Source organism: Mytilus edulis, chromosome 12 (assembly GCF_963676685.1).
Source record: "Mytilus edulis chromosome 12, xbMytEdul2.2, whole genome shotgun sequence".
Classification (NCBI taxonomy): Eukaryota; Metazoa; Mollusca; class Bivalvia; order Mytilida; family Mytilidae; genus Mytilus; species Mytilus edulis.
The window spans coordinates 49,050,386-49,066,987 of NC_092355.1; the positions used below are offsets into that span (position 1 = coordinate 49,050,386).

Here is a 16,602-nt window from a genome sequence, read left to right on the forward strand (position 1 = left end):
ATGTGCTCAATGTCTCTATATGTTATATAAAACAAAATCTCTTCCGATGTTGCTATTGTAATTTTGAAAGACTAAAATATATAGTATACATTATCAAGTGAACCCATGCAACATGTGGAGCAGATTCTGCTTACTCTTCTTGGGCACATGAGACCACCAGTTTTGATAGTTTTCTATGGGGTTTTTTGGTACTTTGCTGGTCTGATCATATGGTCTGTTGGTGTGGTTTTTTCTTTTTCATTTTTAGTCCAGGCGTTGTCATTTTATTTTCAACGTTTGAGTTAGAATGTACCTTTGGTGTCCTTCGTCTCTCTTACAATTATTTAAAGCATGACAATACGATATTGTCACAAATATTGTGATATAAACATCTCTTACGAAACGTATGTAAATTGTTCTCAACTGAATTAAAGTCCAATGAGGAAATTTTGATTCAGACTTCTGCTGTGAATGAACCAGACCCATGGGTGGCCTTCGGCTGTTGTTTGCTCTATGTTGTCGCTTTGACGCATTCCCCATTTCCTTTCTCAATTTCATTTTAACTTGAATTTCTTTCTTATACTCATATATGTAATGCGCACCACTTTTAAGTACAGTGAAACCTTACTAAACCGAATCCTGCATAAACCGAAAACCTGTATCAACCAAACAAGTTCTTAAGCACCGTCATATCAAATAGTATGCGAAGTGAACCTGATAACCGAACATCGGCCAAAACCGAACAAACCTTAAGTCCCGTAGAGGTTCGATTTAACCAGGTTTCACTGTATCAAGATTCTATCATCCATTAGATCTTTCCAAGTGCACATTTTGTTAGTAATCCAAGTAAATTTTCGAGGTGCAATTTTGATCATAGTAATTGTGAACCTTAACATTGAAAAAATGTTATTATAACCATTCTATAAGAAACTTTTTATTTAGTCTTAGATGCATGATTTTTTATTAGTTTTAACTGGCTTTGAACTAGCTGTCAGTAACTGCGAGTACTCTCAGATCTATATGTAGTGTTATTTTGCTGTTGGGATATATAAGTATGCGGCCACGTCCACTCTTAATTATTGTTAGATGTATTTCTATTTATATCCATCTGATGAGTTGAGCCTTTTTTAGCTGATTTTTACAGTTCGTTCTTCTGTTGTACTGTTCCACCAATGTCCCAGGTTAGGAAGAATAACGAGATTCAGCTAAAATGCTAACATCGCTATAGACTCTGTATGTATGTTATAATGTACCTGTCCTAAATCAGAAAAAAACTATTTTATTCGAGTGTCAGTAATGAGTCTTTTTCAGACGAAATCCTCGTCTAGTGTACATAGTTTCAATCCATGTATATATGTTGAGTTTATTTACTTGTGCTAAAGACATAAACCAGACCAAACTCAAATAACTCCATTTTGGAAACATATTGACCTTCAGTTGATTTTATCGAATAATGGGAATTGTAAGTAGAAAAACCGATAAAGTTTTTAAAAACACCAAATACATTATTTTCATTTTTATTATAAATCTGTAAACACATTTGAGGCACCACGACATAAATGATTGTCAATTCAAAGTTTTCTTACGTTTTCTACCGGGCAAGCAACATAAAATATCATATAGAGCTTCTCGGCACTTTTTCCTAAAGCTTGAACTAACGAAACTGTAAATAATTGGATTAATAGCACTACCGAGACAATATGACCTGAAAAATAATTGAAAAAACGACTTATCCAAGTCGTTAAGTCTAAAAAAGAACATGGAATCCGTCGTTCTTATTACTACAAGGATACAATATGGCAAATACGTTATCATGTATGCAACTGTTACTAAAAATAACATAATAGACGTTCTGCTGAGCACTGGTCGACGTTTAGATACCATCCACTCTGAATTAGTTGCTGAGCAGCGAGATTGTTGCTTTTTAAACGGCGAACTTAATATTCTGCTGTTATGCTTCGACAGGCTAGGACGAAGTAAGACTTTTTTAGGACTACTCGGTATTGACGTTACACTGGAATTCTGGGAATTCTGGGAATTCAGCAAGTTAAATTTATACAACGTGTCTTCTGATGATATATGATCATCTATTTGTCGGATCGATGACTTTCTTGTGCTACTAGTGCTCATCGTAAATACGTCGTCTTCAGCTGAAGAATCGCTTCCTTTACGGAAATCTACTCTAAATGAGTGCGCATGCTCACTACTTGCTGACATGCTTCGTGTTGCCTTTGTATCGATACAAATTCTTTTCCCTATTACAGAGTAAATAATAACGAATAAGACATCAAAAATTAAATGTACAGTTAATAAGGTCCATGTGAATGCTTCTACTGGGTGATTGTTCAGCATGTAGTAGTTGGTAATCAGACACATCTCTCCTGTGACGCCATTTGGGAGCGAGAATCTCCAGGTACCAAAAAATAAAAGCATTGGCCAACTAATGAAGGCGGAAATAACCATTGCTAGACCGACTATGAGATTTGAAGTCGAGGCTTGCAATCGTAGACGACGTGGTCCGGACATAAATACCCGTAATCTATCAATAGCGATAGAAAGAAGTATAACTGATGTGGCGTTGTTACAAAAGAAAGAAATAAACCGTGCAAATTTACATATTATTGGATTGTCAAATTGGACATAATTTGAAATAACAAAGAGCTCAAACGGCAATGTTAAGGCACAGTTAATCAAGTCCAACCAAGAAAGAGCTAGGATGAAAATATTCGAAGATAACTTTCTATTTCGTATTTTGAAGTGATAAATGTAGCACACTAGTGAATTCCCTGGAACTCCGATAATTAGTAACAATAGAATAAACACAAATGATGGTAGCATATTCCTTTCAAAAATGTACTGGTTCCAGCGAGGCAAGTCCCACATAGAGAATGGAGTACTTGCATGTGAAACATTCTCCAGCGATTCAGTACTATTCATGTCAAAGTGCGCTCCAGAGGTTGATAATAATGGTCCGGATGTATTGTACACACTGAAAGAAAAAAATGAGAAGTCTCAGCATAATATATTGACAAAATATGTTGATATAAAAATGTAATCTGAAAGATAATTGAATAAGTCTTAGAGGCTCTAAAGAGCTTGTGTCGCTCACCTTGGTCTTTGTGCATATTAAACAGAGGACACATATAGATGCATGACAAAATTGTGCTTTGGTGATGGTAATGTTTTTGTAGATCTTACTTTACTAAACATTCTTGCTGCTTAAAACTATATCTATCTATAACGAAGTTTGCCCAATAGTAACAGTGGAAAATATTTTGTAAAAATTTATAAAAATTTACAAAATTTGTTAAAAATTGACTTTTAAAGGGAAATAACAGGGGCAGCAACGCAACAACCGGTTGCCTGATTGGTCTGAAAATTTCAGGGCGGATAGATCTTGACCAAATGAACAATACAATTCTCTCATATTTGCTCAAAATGCTTTGCTTTCAGAGATATGAGCCAAAATCTGCATTTAACCCTATGTTCTATTTTTAGCTATGTCGGCCATCTTGGTTCACGGGAAGGATCATCGGACACATTTTTTAAACTATATACCGTTATGATGATTATGAACAAGTTTGGATAAATTTGTCTCAGTAGTTTCAGAGGAGAAGATTTTTGTAAAAGATTACAAAAATTTACGAAAATTTTACTATAAAGGGCAATAACTCCTTAAGGGGTCAACTGACCATATTGGTCATGCAAATTTATTTGTAGATCATACTTTGCTGAACATTAATAATGTTTACAGTTTATCTCTATCTATAATAATATTCAAGATAACAACCAAAAACAGCAAAATTTCCTTAAAATTACCAATTCAGGGGCAGTAACCCAACAACGGGTTGTCCGCTTCATCTGAAAATTTCAGGGCAGATAGATCTTTACCTGATAAACAATTTTAACCCGTGTCAAATTTGCTCTAAATGCTTTGGTTTCAGAGACATAAGCAAAAATCTACTTTTTACCCATATGTGCTATTGTTATCCATGGCGGCCATTTTGGTTGGTTGAACGGGTCATTGAACAAATTTTTTAAACTAGATACCCCAATAATGATTGTGGCAAAGTTTGGTTTAATTTGGCTTCCTAGATTCAGAGGAGAAGATTTTTGTAAAAATTAACGACAGACGACAGACGACAGACGACAGACGACGGACGACAGACGACGGACGCCAAGTGATGAGAAAAGCTCACTAGGCCCTTTGGGCCCGGTGAGCTAAAAATGAGAACAGCGGTGTAGTTTACAGATATACAATTAATTTTCGATGTAGATACACAAAATTTGTTCATATGTTGTAGTTGTTCTTATCAAACTACAATAAACTGTTTTTTTCTATAATTTTCAGAGTAATCTTTTTTTTGTTCTGCAATCAGACAACTACTGTACATTGCCCTGTAATTAGTTAACAAGTGTACATTGTCCTGTAATTAGTTAACAAGTGTACATTGTCTTGCAATGAGACAACTTTTGTACAATACACAGGTACATGCACACAAATACACCCCTTTTTTGGACGATCAATGCATTTGAATGGGAGCATATTGTTGGAAACACCACCCCACCCCCACCCCCCTTTCCCGCCTTTACTCTGGGTTTGGTGTCATCTTCGCGGTCCGCGTTTAAACTATAACAATTTAGACGAAAATCGGAGACAACTATTAGGATTTAAACAACTAAAAAAAAATTGGGCAGCCCATTTATGACGATAACATGGTATTCAGAATTAAGATTATGGCAAATTCTCATGGGTCGATATGTGCATTTTTTTATTAATAGAGACTTCGTGCACTCTGCATTATACCAAAGGCAAACTTATATATTTTCCTTAGCCCTAAAGAGCATGAGTGAGACACGGTTTTTTTTAGTGCAAAACTGATAGAGAGGGTGATATATACAAATTACGAGAAGAAAGCAACGGGAATCGATATTTTTTAAAACAAAAACATTTTGGACCAGAAAACACTAAGGGACGACATCAAAAGTTCAATGAAGGATAAAAAACTTAATTCACATAGTTTTTACTGACCCCCTCACCCCCCTCTTAACTTAATTTGGGAAAAATTGATTGACCCATATGGATATATGTAAAAATCAATGTAGGATAACCAAATCTTGCAGCAGTTCAACCCCCCACCCCCAAACTATTTGAATTAAGTTTTTTTTCTTACATTGATCTTTTGATGTCGTCCCTAAGTCTGTTTGATTAATTTTTCTTTAATTCGAGCAAAGTTTCGTAACAAAAAAAACAAATTTCTTATGTCTGCTTATCGAAAAAGGCTATCAGTGTCGCCTATGGAGAAATTGATTATTTATGGCATCTATATTTGTTCTCTCAAAAGATTCTCCTTTGTCTAAGGTGTGTTTTTTTTTTAGTTTCAAATTAAATGTAATTTAAAGAGGTTTCTCGACATTGTACTTCTAAAACACATCTACCTAACATCTTGTTTATCAAACACAAAAAAAACTACATTGTTGTCTTATTAATTGACGTATTTCTATTTTTACACATATAGGTTACGGAAAATATCTCTTATGCTAGTATGTTTATACAAGATACCAAGAAACATAATTTGATATTATCAATACGGTTTAACCTTAACGTCAACATGTGCGAGCTCAGGATTTCCAAAAGTGAAAACTAGATGAACCCGGCTGCAGTAAAAAAAATTAGAAAATGTACTTATAATAAACATAAAAATTTCAAGCCATAATAAAGTGACCCCGCTTTTTTTCTAACCATTCCCCTCTTTTGGACCAGACTAAATTCGCCACCCTTTTCTGATCAGTCAATGTCAAAGCTATGCGACTAAAAAAAATAGTATAAAATCATAAACGTCTTGGAAATTGCCATTTTAGTGAACAAGTAAACATATTAATCTATTTCAAAGTCATGAAAGCCTTTCATTGTGAAATGTTAGTCTTGAATTTTAAAGATAAACGTGAAATGTACTACCGAAAAAAAATACATATTTTCTAGAATTTTATGTTATTTAATTTATATACTTACATAATTTTAATTCTCGTATTTTAATTGATAATCCATCTGAACAATTACCAAATGTAAATCCTAACTCGGGTTGTGTGTTTAGATGATAAGTTTGTGTGTGTCGCTCCTCAAACAGGAAACACGACGTTACATATATATTAATATAAATATATATGTTGTCATTTATACGTATTAGCCCACTGTTTATTGGAATTGCTAATTGTATTAAAACGTGTATCGATAACAATGAGAACAGAGTGTTATAATGTTCATAATCCGGGTATTATCATTCTCTTAATTGACGATTTAATTGCTAGTCTCTAGGATGTTTTTTAATATTTTATAAGATAAAAAACGCATTAATGCATAAATGCGTGGAATAATCATTTATATCACAGAAAATTATTATTGATATTTTTATCGCTGTATGTTGTCGTGACAAGTCACGAGACATTTCCATATTTTTAAGTTGTAGACTAACAGAAGGTGCCAAAAATTAACGAATATCAGGAAAACATTGATTTTATTCAGTAAAAATCAAAGTCTAGTCAAAACTTTGTAGGCGCATCTCTGCATTTATAGAAAGCATCCAGATTTTTTTTTACAAGATTTGTCTGGCCAGTGGATCAGACCAATAAAACTGCTGACAAAATTCATTTCAAAATCTTGAGAAGGTACATATTTACTTTTATAGAGAATACGTCCCTTCTGACCGTTAACAAAACTATACCTAAATGTACCCCCTTTTTTTCTCTTGCAAACCGACTATATCATAGATTAAAACATCCAAATACAAATAGATCCGACATGAGCAATTAACAGTTAAAACGCAACCCGTTACAAGTGAAGATACGGAGAAGTTATAATTTAATTTTGATTATAGGTTTACTGGGATAAGCGTATACCAGCACGTGTACTTTATTGTGTAGAAATATCAATGGCATTCCAAAGTCACTTTCCAGATGGGGTAAGAGGAGTCCTGATCCCGAAATCCCGGGCTTAAAAAAACAATTTAAATCCCGACATCCCGATACTCAAAAACATAATTCCCTGATCCCGAAAGGATCAATCCCGAAACCCCTTGCTTAAAAACACCCGATCCCGGAGTCCCGATAATGGTCCTACCCCCCTTTTCTAGTAGATCTTTGAAACATCTTGTAAACTGTTATGAAACCTGTACGTTAATAAGTTAAATTTAACTGAGTAATTGTTAAATCGCATCATAATTAATAAATTTAGTCGTAGATTTAATTTATAAGAACAAAAAATGAAAAAAAAAAAAACTATTCTTGTGATAAATTGCATTAACAAATATATCAAAAAACATAAAATTAAATACTTGATGTTTGTGTGTGCTAAGTTTAAACAAAAACATTGTACTGTACAGTGTCATCAGTAGTACGTAAAGGATGGTAATTATGCAATAATCAATTTGTTATCCTATGATCAGAATAAATTTAAGTAATCAAAATTGATTATAATTTATAATTCATTGTATGAAGGGAAATTTATGACCAAGAATAAAACACCTTATAGGCGCATCTTTCCAGAAATTTTTTTTACTGGGTTTTCATTAAATTTTGATTATGGTTTAGGATGAAAAGACGGTGTCAGAATGCGGCCATGAAAGAAAATAAATATATGTTGTTCCTTTAAGAAACTATGTCGTTCCCGCTAGATGCTATGTCGTTCCAACAAGAAAGTTATATCGTCCGGCCCTTCAAGATGCTATGTCGTTACCACAAGATATTATTTCGTTCCCTCAGGATAGGCTATGTCGTTCCCTGAAGATGCTATGTCGTTCTCACAAGATAGTTTTCTTGTTCCCACAAGATAGTTTTCTTGTTCCCACTAGAAAGTTTTTTTTCATTCTCAAAAGATGCTATGTCGTTTCTAGTGGCAGAATGCGGCCATGAAAGAAAAAAAAATATGTTGTTCCATTAAGATACTATGTCGTTCCCTCAATATGCTATGTCGTTTCCACAAGATAGTTATCTCGTTCCCTCAAGATACTATGTTGTTCCCTCAAGATGTTATGTTGTTCCCTCAAGATAGTTATCTCGTTCCCTCAAGATAATATGTTGTTCCCTAAAGATAAATTTATCTCGTTCCCTCAAGATGCTATGTCGTTTCCACAAGATAGTTATCTCGTTCCCTGAAGATACTATGTCGTTCCCTCAAGATGTAATGTTGTTCCCTCAAGATAGTTATCTCGATCCCTCAAGATACTTCTAAAGGGGAAATGAATAACATATCATAACAATTTTATAGCTTTGTTGAGGGAACAACATAGCATATTGTGGGAACGAGATAACTATCTTGAGGAAACAACATAACATCTTGAGGGAATGGCATAGCATCTTGAGGGAACGAGATAACTATCTTCTGGAAACGACATGGGATCTTGAGGAAACGAATAATATCTTGAGGGAACGACATAATATCTTAAGGGAACGACCTATCATCTTGAGGGACCGACATAGTATCTTGATGAAACGAGATAACTGTCTTGTGGGAACAACATAGTATCTTGAGGGAACGAGATGACTATCTTGTGGAAACGACATAACATGTTGAGGGAACGACATAGTATTTTGAGGGGACAACATTTTTTTTTTCTTTCATGCCCACATTTTGCCTTCGTACGTTTCCCGAAGAAAATAATATGTCGTGCCTTAAAGATGTTATGTTGTTTCCTCAAGATAGTTATCTCGTTCCCTCAAGTTACTATTTAGTTCCCTCAAGATACTATGTCGTTCCCTCAAGATATCATGTCGTTCCCCTAAGGTGCTATGTCGTAATTTATCTTGTTCCCTCAAGATATTATGTCTTTCCCTCAAGATATTATATCGTTCCCCAAAGATGATATGTGGTAATTTATCTTGTTCCCTCAAGATGCTATGGCGTTTCCACAAAACAATTATCTTTTACGGCTGTATTCTTCCACCATAGGAAACAAAGAATATATTAAGACAATGTTATTGCTATATTGTGGGAACGACATTATATCTTGAGGGAACGATATAATATTTATTTTGAGGGAACGATAAAATATCTTGAGGAAACGACATTTTTAGCATCTTTGGAAAACGAAATAATCATATAGTGGTAACGACATTGCATTGTGGGTCTCATTGGGGTCTAAGCGTGACGCGGGATTGCCGATTTTTCGTAAGCGTGACATGGGAAAGTCAAATTATTGTGCCGTGAAAACGGGAATTAAGGTCTAGCGGGACACGGGAAATTACAAAAAAATGAGAATTAATTTGCTTAGGTCCATAGTATAAGCGGGATACGGGAATCTGAAAAAAACTGTAAGCGGGATCCGAGATCTCAACCCCTCAATGAGACTCCCTGCATTTTGAGGGAACGAAATAACTAACATATTGAAAAGATCATTAAATATTCTCCCTCTTAGTTATTTATTTCACATATATGAGATTGTAGAATTTATTTATTTTTTCTCTGAAAAATCATGGTATGTCATTGTAACTATAAATAGTGTTATCAAAGTAAGTATTCCATATTTGGCATGGCTGGCCATACTATACATAGGGGTTTCAACATATTTCACTGTAGTCATATTTGTAACTATTCATATTGTATTTAGCTTTTAAAATTGTCCGAAGGTCACAGGAAAGTGTTTAACTCACTGTTTAACCCTCAGCGATTAAATAATAACTCTATTACTTACTTAATTTATTTCGCGCAGTTTTAAAGATTTAAATTGAATTTTAACGTCCATTGGCAAATAGTTCATGCATTTTCAGGACTACTCCCACTTCAGAATAGGGTCTTTTAAATCGACTTACGGAGGTCCTACATGTACCTCGGTTTGTAACAGGGGGAGGTTATGGTCTTGGTTTTTACATGAAAAAAACATTCGGATCTCTAATTTGACGCACAAAAAATATTGTGGTCAAGCTGATGACCAAAATCTAGATTTTCCCCATGGTGTTGAATTTAAAAAAAATAATTTGATTGAAAGCGTAGAAAAACTAAATACAAATGTTCATGCTTTGCGCGAAAAAAATACCCCCCCCCCCCCTCACACACACACACCTTTTCCCACTACCTTGAAGTTAAAAGGTCGTTCCCTTATCAATTAATTACAAAAGAATTTACATTGTAGATGTTCACACAAACAACTTTCAATACCAGACAAATATTCGTCGAGTGGTATAACTTTTTAGGGGATTTTTTTATTTGTTGTACAATTTAACTTAAAAATCATTTTTGCAACTTATATTTATAATTTTCCTGGAAAGATAAAATATACAGAAAATACATTTATCAAAATATTACTATCATTTCACCACATCCGCTTTTCCAAAGTATATGACATAAATTAATGAAGAATGATAATAATATATTACACTTATATTTTCTAGCTATGAGAGCGACTTTGTCTATTATCCTCTTGAAGCTAGTAATACATGTATTTCCATAAAATAAAATTAGAATGATTGACAATTTTCTCCTATTATTATCTGGGTTTTCAGATAATTGCAAGTTAATCTTTACATGCATAAATAATTATATATCAATACAGTATAAATAGAACTATAATTTATCATCCCCCTGACACATACTATTCCCGACCACTTCACTTAGAGAAGTAGTTTGTGTCCAATAAACTTGCAATTGTCCTCTTGTACCCTGTAACAAAACGTTTATATCTTGAAAGAGAACTTTTTATCCATCATTGAAAATTATACTGATGCATGCCGCAATTCGTCTCATTGCATTTTTGGGGTTTACTCTAAATTTATTTTTTAGTCACATGAATCGCGAATTTTACTATTGTATAATACATATTCCATAGTGTGCAGTAAGATTTTATTGGGTTATTCGATATGTTTGATATTCCTAATGTTCCCTTTAGAGCACACTTAACGTTTAACCACCAACAATGCACTTAACACACTTTATGATAATACCACTGAACTTAATTATGAATCTTGATAATGCATTTTTTAAGTACATGTATAAGTAAGGGAATATCAATAGCGGATTTTTAATTTGATACGTAATTATAAAATGATATCTTGACATTTTAACATTGCCTTAAAAGTATATTGGTCTGATAATTTATTTTTTAAAAGTTTATCGACGCTTTCAATCAAATTATTTTTTTTCAAAAATAAACACTATAAGGTATAGGGAAAATCTATCGATTCAGAATATATATAAATTTGTTTAATATAAATTGGGGATCAGACTATTTTCTGTTAGGAAAAAAACAAACCCCTCTTTTTTAAGTTAAATGCTCGGTCCCTTACAACTACACAAATCGTCTGCTTAAACAAATTGTACTTACGCCATGGCCTCATGGAAGTAAAGTTTTAAATGTCAATTTCCTCATGTCAGCTACTTTTAAGTTTCATCTAAAGTAAACAAATATTTATATTTAAATATAATTCCGCGAAAGGAAGTCCATATGCTCTTAATATGTTTGTATAATTTATTCATCTCATTATTTTGAACGGAAAACAACACTTTATCCAGGTCAAAGACGCTCGTTTGTAGTAGGTCCATTGAAGATTGTCGGTCTTAAAGTATACTCAAAGCCCTCAATAATGCAACACTTTCTTTTCTAAATAAATTTTAACGATTTTTTGTTTGACATGTTTGAGACATCAACCCACCAAAACGTTTAAAAAAGACAATGAGGAACACATTAAAAAAGGGTTCACAATCGGACTTTAATGACAAACCAGACAAGTGTCATGTGTCAACTTTTCCGTTGTTCTACAAATATAAGAATGAGAGGATACATTTTTGATTTACATGTTGCGAAAAGAAATAGCAGGCTTTTAAACTACGTTTAATTCGTATAGACGATGATGTACACATTGTGCAGTGCACGAGTATATCTAAAGCAATGCAAGTTGTATGTAAAAGCAGTATTTAGATATAGGAAGATGTGGTATGAGTGCCAATGAGACAACTGTTAATCCAAGTCACAATTTGTAAAAGTAAAAGATCATAAGTCAAAATACGGTCTTCAAAGTATAGAATTTTTCTAAGTTAGAAGTTTCTGAAAGCCTTTTTTTTAAGTTAAATGATTATAATGGTAGTTCCCTAAAGAATCTATCCTACAGATATCATAAATATCTTTATGTCTGTTGACATTACATCAGTGGTGTGTTGTTTAAGCTCTCCACTATAATTGATATCAAATCTTATAAGGTCAATTATCGTGATAAGCCGATCGTTATTTTATGAAGAATGGAAGAGACAGAAGATAAACGTAAAATCAAGAGTCGTTCCAGATAATAAACTACCGCTTTACTAGGAATTTTGTAACTTTATCGTTTTCTGTAAATACTGTATTTAATCTGTGATTAAGTTATCGACCTTGTATCAACATGACCTTGCATTAACTTAACCTTATTTATAAAGTTATTATGTCAACAACTAACAAACGTGACAAAAGATAAAGTACATTTGAAAAATATTATTACATTGGTTGCAATAGGAATTAGACTGTACCGACATTAAAAAGTGAAATTACAAAAATACAGAACTCCAGGAAAAACTCAAAACGGAAAGTCCCTATTCAAATGGCAAAATCGAAAGCTCTAACACATCAAACGAAAAAAGTGTTCTTATTGTAAGACTATGAACTTTATATGATCTTATATCAATGCTCTTAGGACTTTGTCATGTCTGAGCAAGTATTAACTGATAGATGTTCAAGAGACAACAGTCTCATCAATATGCAATATTGATCGTATTATTAAATATTGTTGGTTACTCGCAGCAAAGAACAAGACCATACAGCCTTTGGTATCCCCATGTCATCGCTATGGCGTTGTCAGTTTCTCTTCGACTATGAGTTTTTAATACTAATTTTCGCGGATACTTTATTTCGCGTTTAGTTCTTTCAAGTCCAGGCGATTTAATTTCGTGATTTTCTAATTTAGTTGAGGAAGTTAGATAAAGATGGATCCAAGTTAAGTTTTTTCGACGATTTATATTCGTGTTATTTTTCCACTCGCGAAAATCAATTGCTATTGAACATTAATTGGTTTACAGTATACCCTGGATTCAGCCTCTTTTTGTTATGTACAACATCCTATATAGCTATCATCAGATCACAATGAAGCACTTCTAGTGTATTACATATTCATAATGAAATGCATGTTTAAAGTCTTAGAACTTCATCCCAAAGGTATATAGGAGATTGACGAACAACATGTTGGATATCTGCGATTTCAATTGTTTGATTCATTTTTCTCATCTAAAGAGAAGGAATCTTGCTACTGGTCACATGTACAATAGCCCGTATATAGCAACTGAGATATCATGTTGTTGGTTCTGCATTTGCATACTGACAAATTTTATGATATAAGAAATGCTAACTAGTCAAAAGTTATGTATATGTATTAAAGAGGGGCTCGGTGTTTGAGTGGTCAAATTGGTTCACCTACAGCGAACACAAACCTGTCACTGAGGTAATTATGAGCTCGTATCAATACGATCTCAATTGTTTTAAATTTGCCAGTTTTCCTGCCGATAGTCGGTTGTGCTCTTATGGTACTCCTGGTGCTTCCTCCTCCAATAAAAACTTCAGAGGTTGATTTAGGGGGGGGGGGGGGGGGGGGCAGGGGTGTTGGTGTTATTTAGTGCATATACATGTACATGTTTAATGAAAACAGCGGAGTGCACTTAGATAAGGAAATAGAAAAAATGTCACAAACAGAAACTAGTATGATAGAATCTGTGAAAAAAAGGGAAACCGGCATCTATATATCATACGGAAACTGATAAAACTAATTATCATGACCAATAATTACTGTTTTCAAATCAATAGCTAATTTTCACGACATAATCTCCGGAAGGAGAAACTTTGTCAAACGTTAAGCAAATTAATTCTATTTTGTAAAAGTTTTCAAATACATTCTGAACAAATTGAAATATGTTGAATCAATTTGTTTTATAAACGTGATAAATGACAATATTCAAAATATACATCATGGTCGAAATCTTCCTTTTTCTAAACAAAATATACCAACATTTTAACAGGCAAATACAATCTTTACTACCGCGGTATCATTCTGTCGAAACCTTTGTTGTACAAAACTGTACAAAGTAAATTTCGTATAAATTGTGAGAAAGCCGGCGGAGTAGCAGCAAGAAAAGCATTACTTTAGTTATAAAGGTTAAGTCATCTGATTGGAACTTTATAAGTTTGGCTATTACTCAGAATATACATGTACATATACGAGAAGAACCAGTGTTTAAGTTAATCTATAGAGTAAATTTGTAACGATTTTTTTAAATGCTTTGTATCAGCTTTTGAATCATGCGTGCAAGTTCTTAGATGAATGAGTGTATATCAAGAAAAATTTGAAAACATGACAAATCAAACCTGTTTTCCATATGTTAGATGTGACATTGACCTTTCTCAATTTTATTTATTTATTTGGTTGGGGGAGGGGAAGGGGGCGATACACACAGCATATTTTTGGGTATCCTACATTCGTTTTTCCAAATATATCACGGGTCTCATTCTAAGATATAATTTTTATATAAACTTTCAAAAGTGATTTTGCTTGCAACCTCAATCAAAGCAAAGACAGAAAATATTTCTAATTCTTAATCTTGCTGTCCAAAATATTACATTAACAACATTGGGACTAATATGATGTATATAGTGGCTGTTGCACAATGTGAACTTTACTGGATGTTGGTATATTTCTACCAGTAACCTAACTTTAAAAACGTTTGAACCAACTGCCAAGCATAGGCAAAACATATTGGATAAAAGTAAACCGATACTAAAATCTTAACCAAAGTCAGAGCGAACGGGGATTCCCATTCTTTTTATAGAGCTACATTTATAAAAATAGCATTTGAAATCCTTGCTATAGCTATGCTCAACAGTCGAATAGCTTTTTTTTCAGTCGAGAAACGTTTAACTTTAGTCAATAAGATACTGTACCTTCGACTCCTGCACAATTTGCTTTTCCTGTTCTATGAAATGAAGAAAAAAAATAATTCGACATATGATAAACAAATATGAATAATGATTGAAACGTCATCATTCTTGTGTGTACTGACGTATAACAAACACAAGTACATATAAACACATTTGTTTGTTTACCTTTACACTTAATTCATTTGCCTGGTACTATACTATCATTGTCTAATTAATACTTCTTAAATATATCATTTCATATGTATACATGAGGGTGTGGATGGGGTTAAATGATTAAAGAATAATGCACTTAAAAAATGAAGATTAGAGAATAACGGGCAAAAAAAATGAAGATAAGAGAAAACAGGGGTTAATTTTTTGAAGATTAGAGAAAAAAGGGGTTAATTTTTTGAGGAATAGAGGAAAAGGGGTGAAAATTAAATGTTTACAGAATAACAGAACCCCCCCCCCCCCCCACCATCCAGATCCTCATATCATGTATACATGTATATGAAATAGGCAATCGTCATAAGATTGATATATATTTTCATACCAGGTCGTACTTGATATGACTATATATAATAAAAATAAAAAAAGATGTGGTATGATGGCCAAGGGGACAACTCACCACAAGAGACAAAAATGACACAGAAATGAACAATTATAGGTAACCGTATGGCCTTCAACAATGAGGAGCAAAGTCCATGCCGCATAGTTGGCATAGTTAGACACCGAAATGACAATGTAAAACTATTCAAACAAGAAAACTAACGGCCTCATTTATGTAAAAAAAAAAGGACTAGAAACAAATATGTAACACATAAACGACAACCACTGAATTGCAGGCTTCTGACTTGGGACAGACACAAACATACGGAATGTGGCGGGGTTAAACATGTTAGCGGGATCTCACCCCTTCCCCTCCTAACCTGGGACAGCGGTAAATCAGTACAACATAAGTCCCCAATGAAAGGGACAACAATGGACTACAGATTTTTCTTCATAAACATGATAAAGGAGACAACCCATGTTGGATATACTTGGGAATATATGTGGAATTCAGAAAAGTTTCTTTTAAAGATAAAACCCATTCCTGAAAAGAAACATACAAATGTATGCTATGAGGAAACGATAGTCTTTCAAGTTATTAAAAAATGTTAAAGAATTGTGAAGAAAAACAGGAAATAACATAGTTACTGGTGTCTGTCAGAGTTGTAAGAAGACCTGCATGGTACATTTAAATCATACCAATAATTTCAACTTGTTATTTTTAACAAACTGCGAGTTCAGCTTGAGTTTCATAGGTTAGTCAACTACAAGACTTTTAGGAAAACAAAACATCCATTTGTTAACCTCATTTCGTTCTGGCATCGTGACATCTCCTTTGTTGTAGCTATATTAGTATTTTATTACTAAATACGCTCGCCTAATTAATGTTGACTTTGCATGTCATGCAAGTGCTTTCGTTTGGAAAATTGCACAACTAAATTGGACCATCAGTGCAGAGGAGAAAATCTATTTCAATTTTAAGTTGTTCAATTAATCAAAATACATCAAGAATACTGCAATAACAATTACTGCAATAAGCATTTAATATTTGTCATTCGCTCTTTGAAATATATCTCTGGAGTGTTTGTGACGTATGAATCATTGTGATAATATTTATCCATAAAAATCTAGGTTATGCTGGGTTAATGGGTACAAA

The 16,602-nt window shown here is 33.5% G+C and overlaps 1 protein-coding gene across 3 annotated transcripts; it reads right to left on the bottom strand.

Annotated features, from left to right (window-relative positions):
• Positions 1-1,487: 1,487 nt before the first annotated feature.
• On the bottom strand, positions 1,488-14,989 carry LOC139498695 (cholecystokinin receptor type A-like). 3 transcript variants are annotated; one of them, XM_071287218.1, is made up of 3 exons: positions 14,922-14,989; positions 11,292-11,358; positions 1,488-2,968 (listed from the first exon to the last, which is right to left on the bottom strand). In XM_071287218.1, exons 2-3 carry the CDS (start codon positions 11,294-11,296, stop codon positions 1,546-1,548), a joined length of 1,428 nt encoding a protein of 475 aa, XP_071143319.1. In that variant the 5' UTR covers positions 11,297-11,358; positions 14,922-14,989; the 3' UTR covers positions 1,488-1,545. The 3 variants fall into 3 exon arrangements, with proteins under 3 accessions (XP_071143319.1, XP_071143318.1, XP_071143320.1); XM_071287217.1 differs by lacking the exon at positions 14,922-14,989 and having other exon boundaries at positions 11,292-11,425; XM_071287219.1 differs by lacking the exons at positions 11,292-11,358; positions 14,922-14,989 and adding an exon at positions 5,993-6,105.
• Between the last annotated feature and the right edge of the window lie 1,613 nt (positions 14,990-16,602).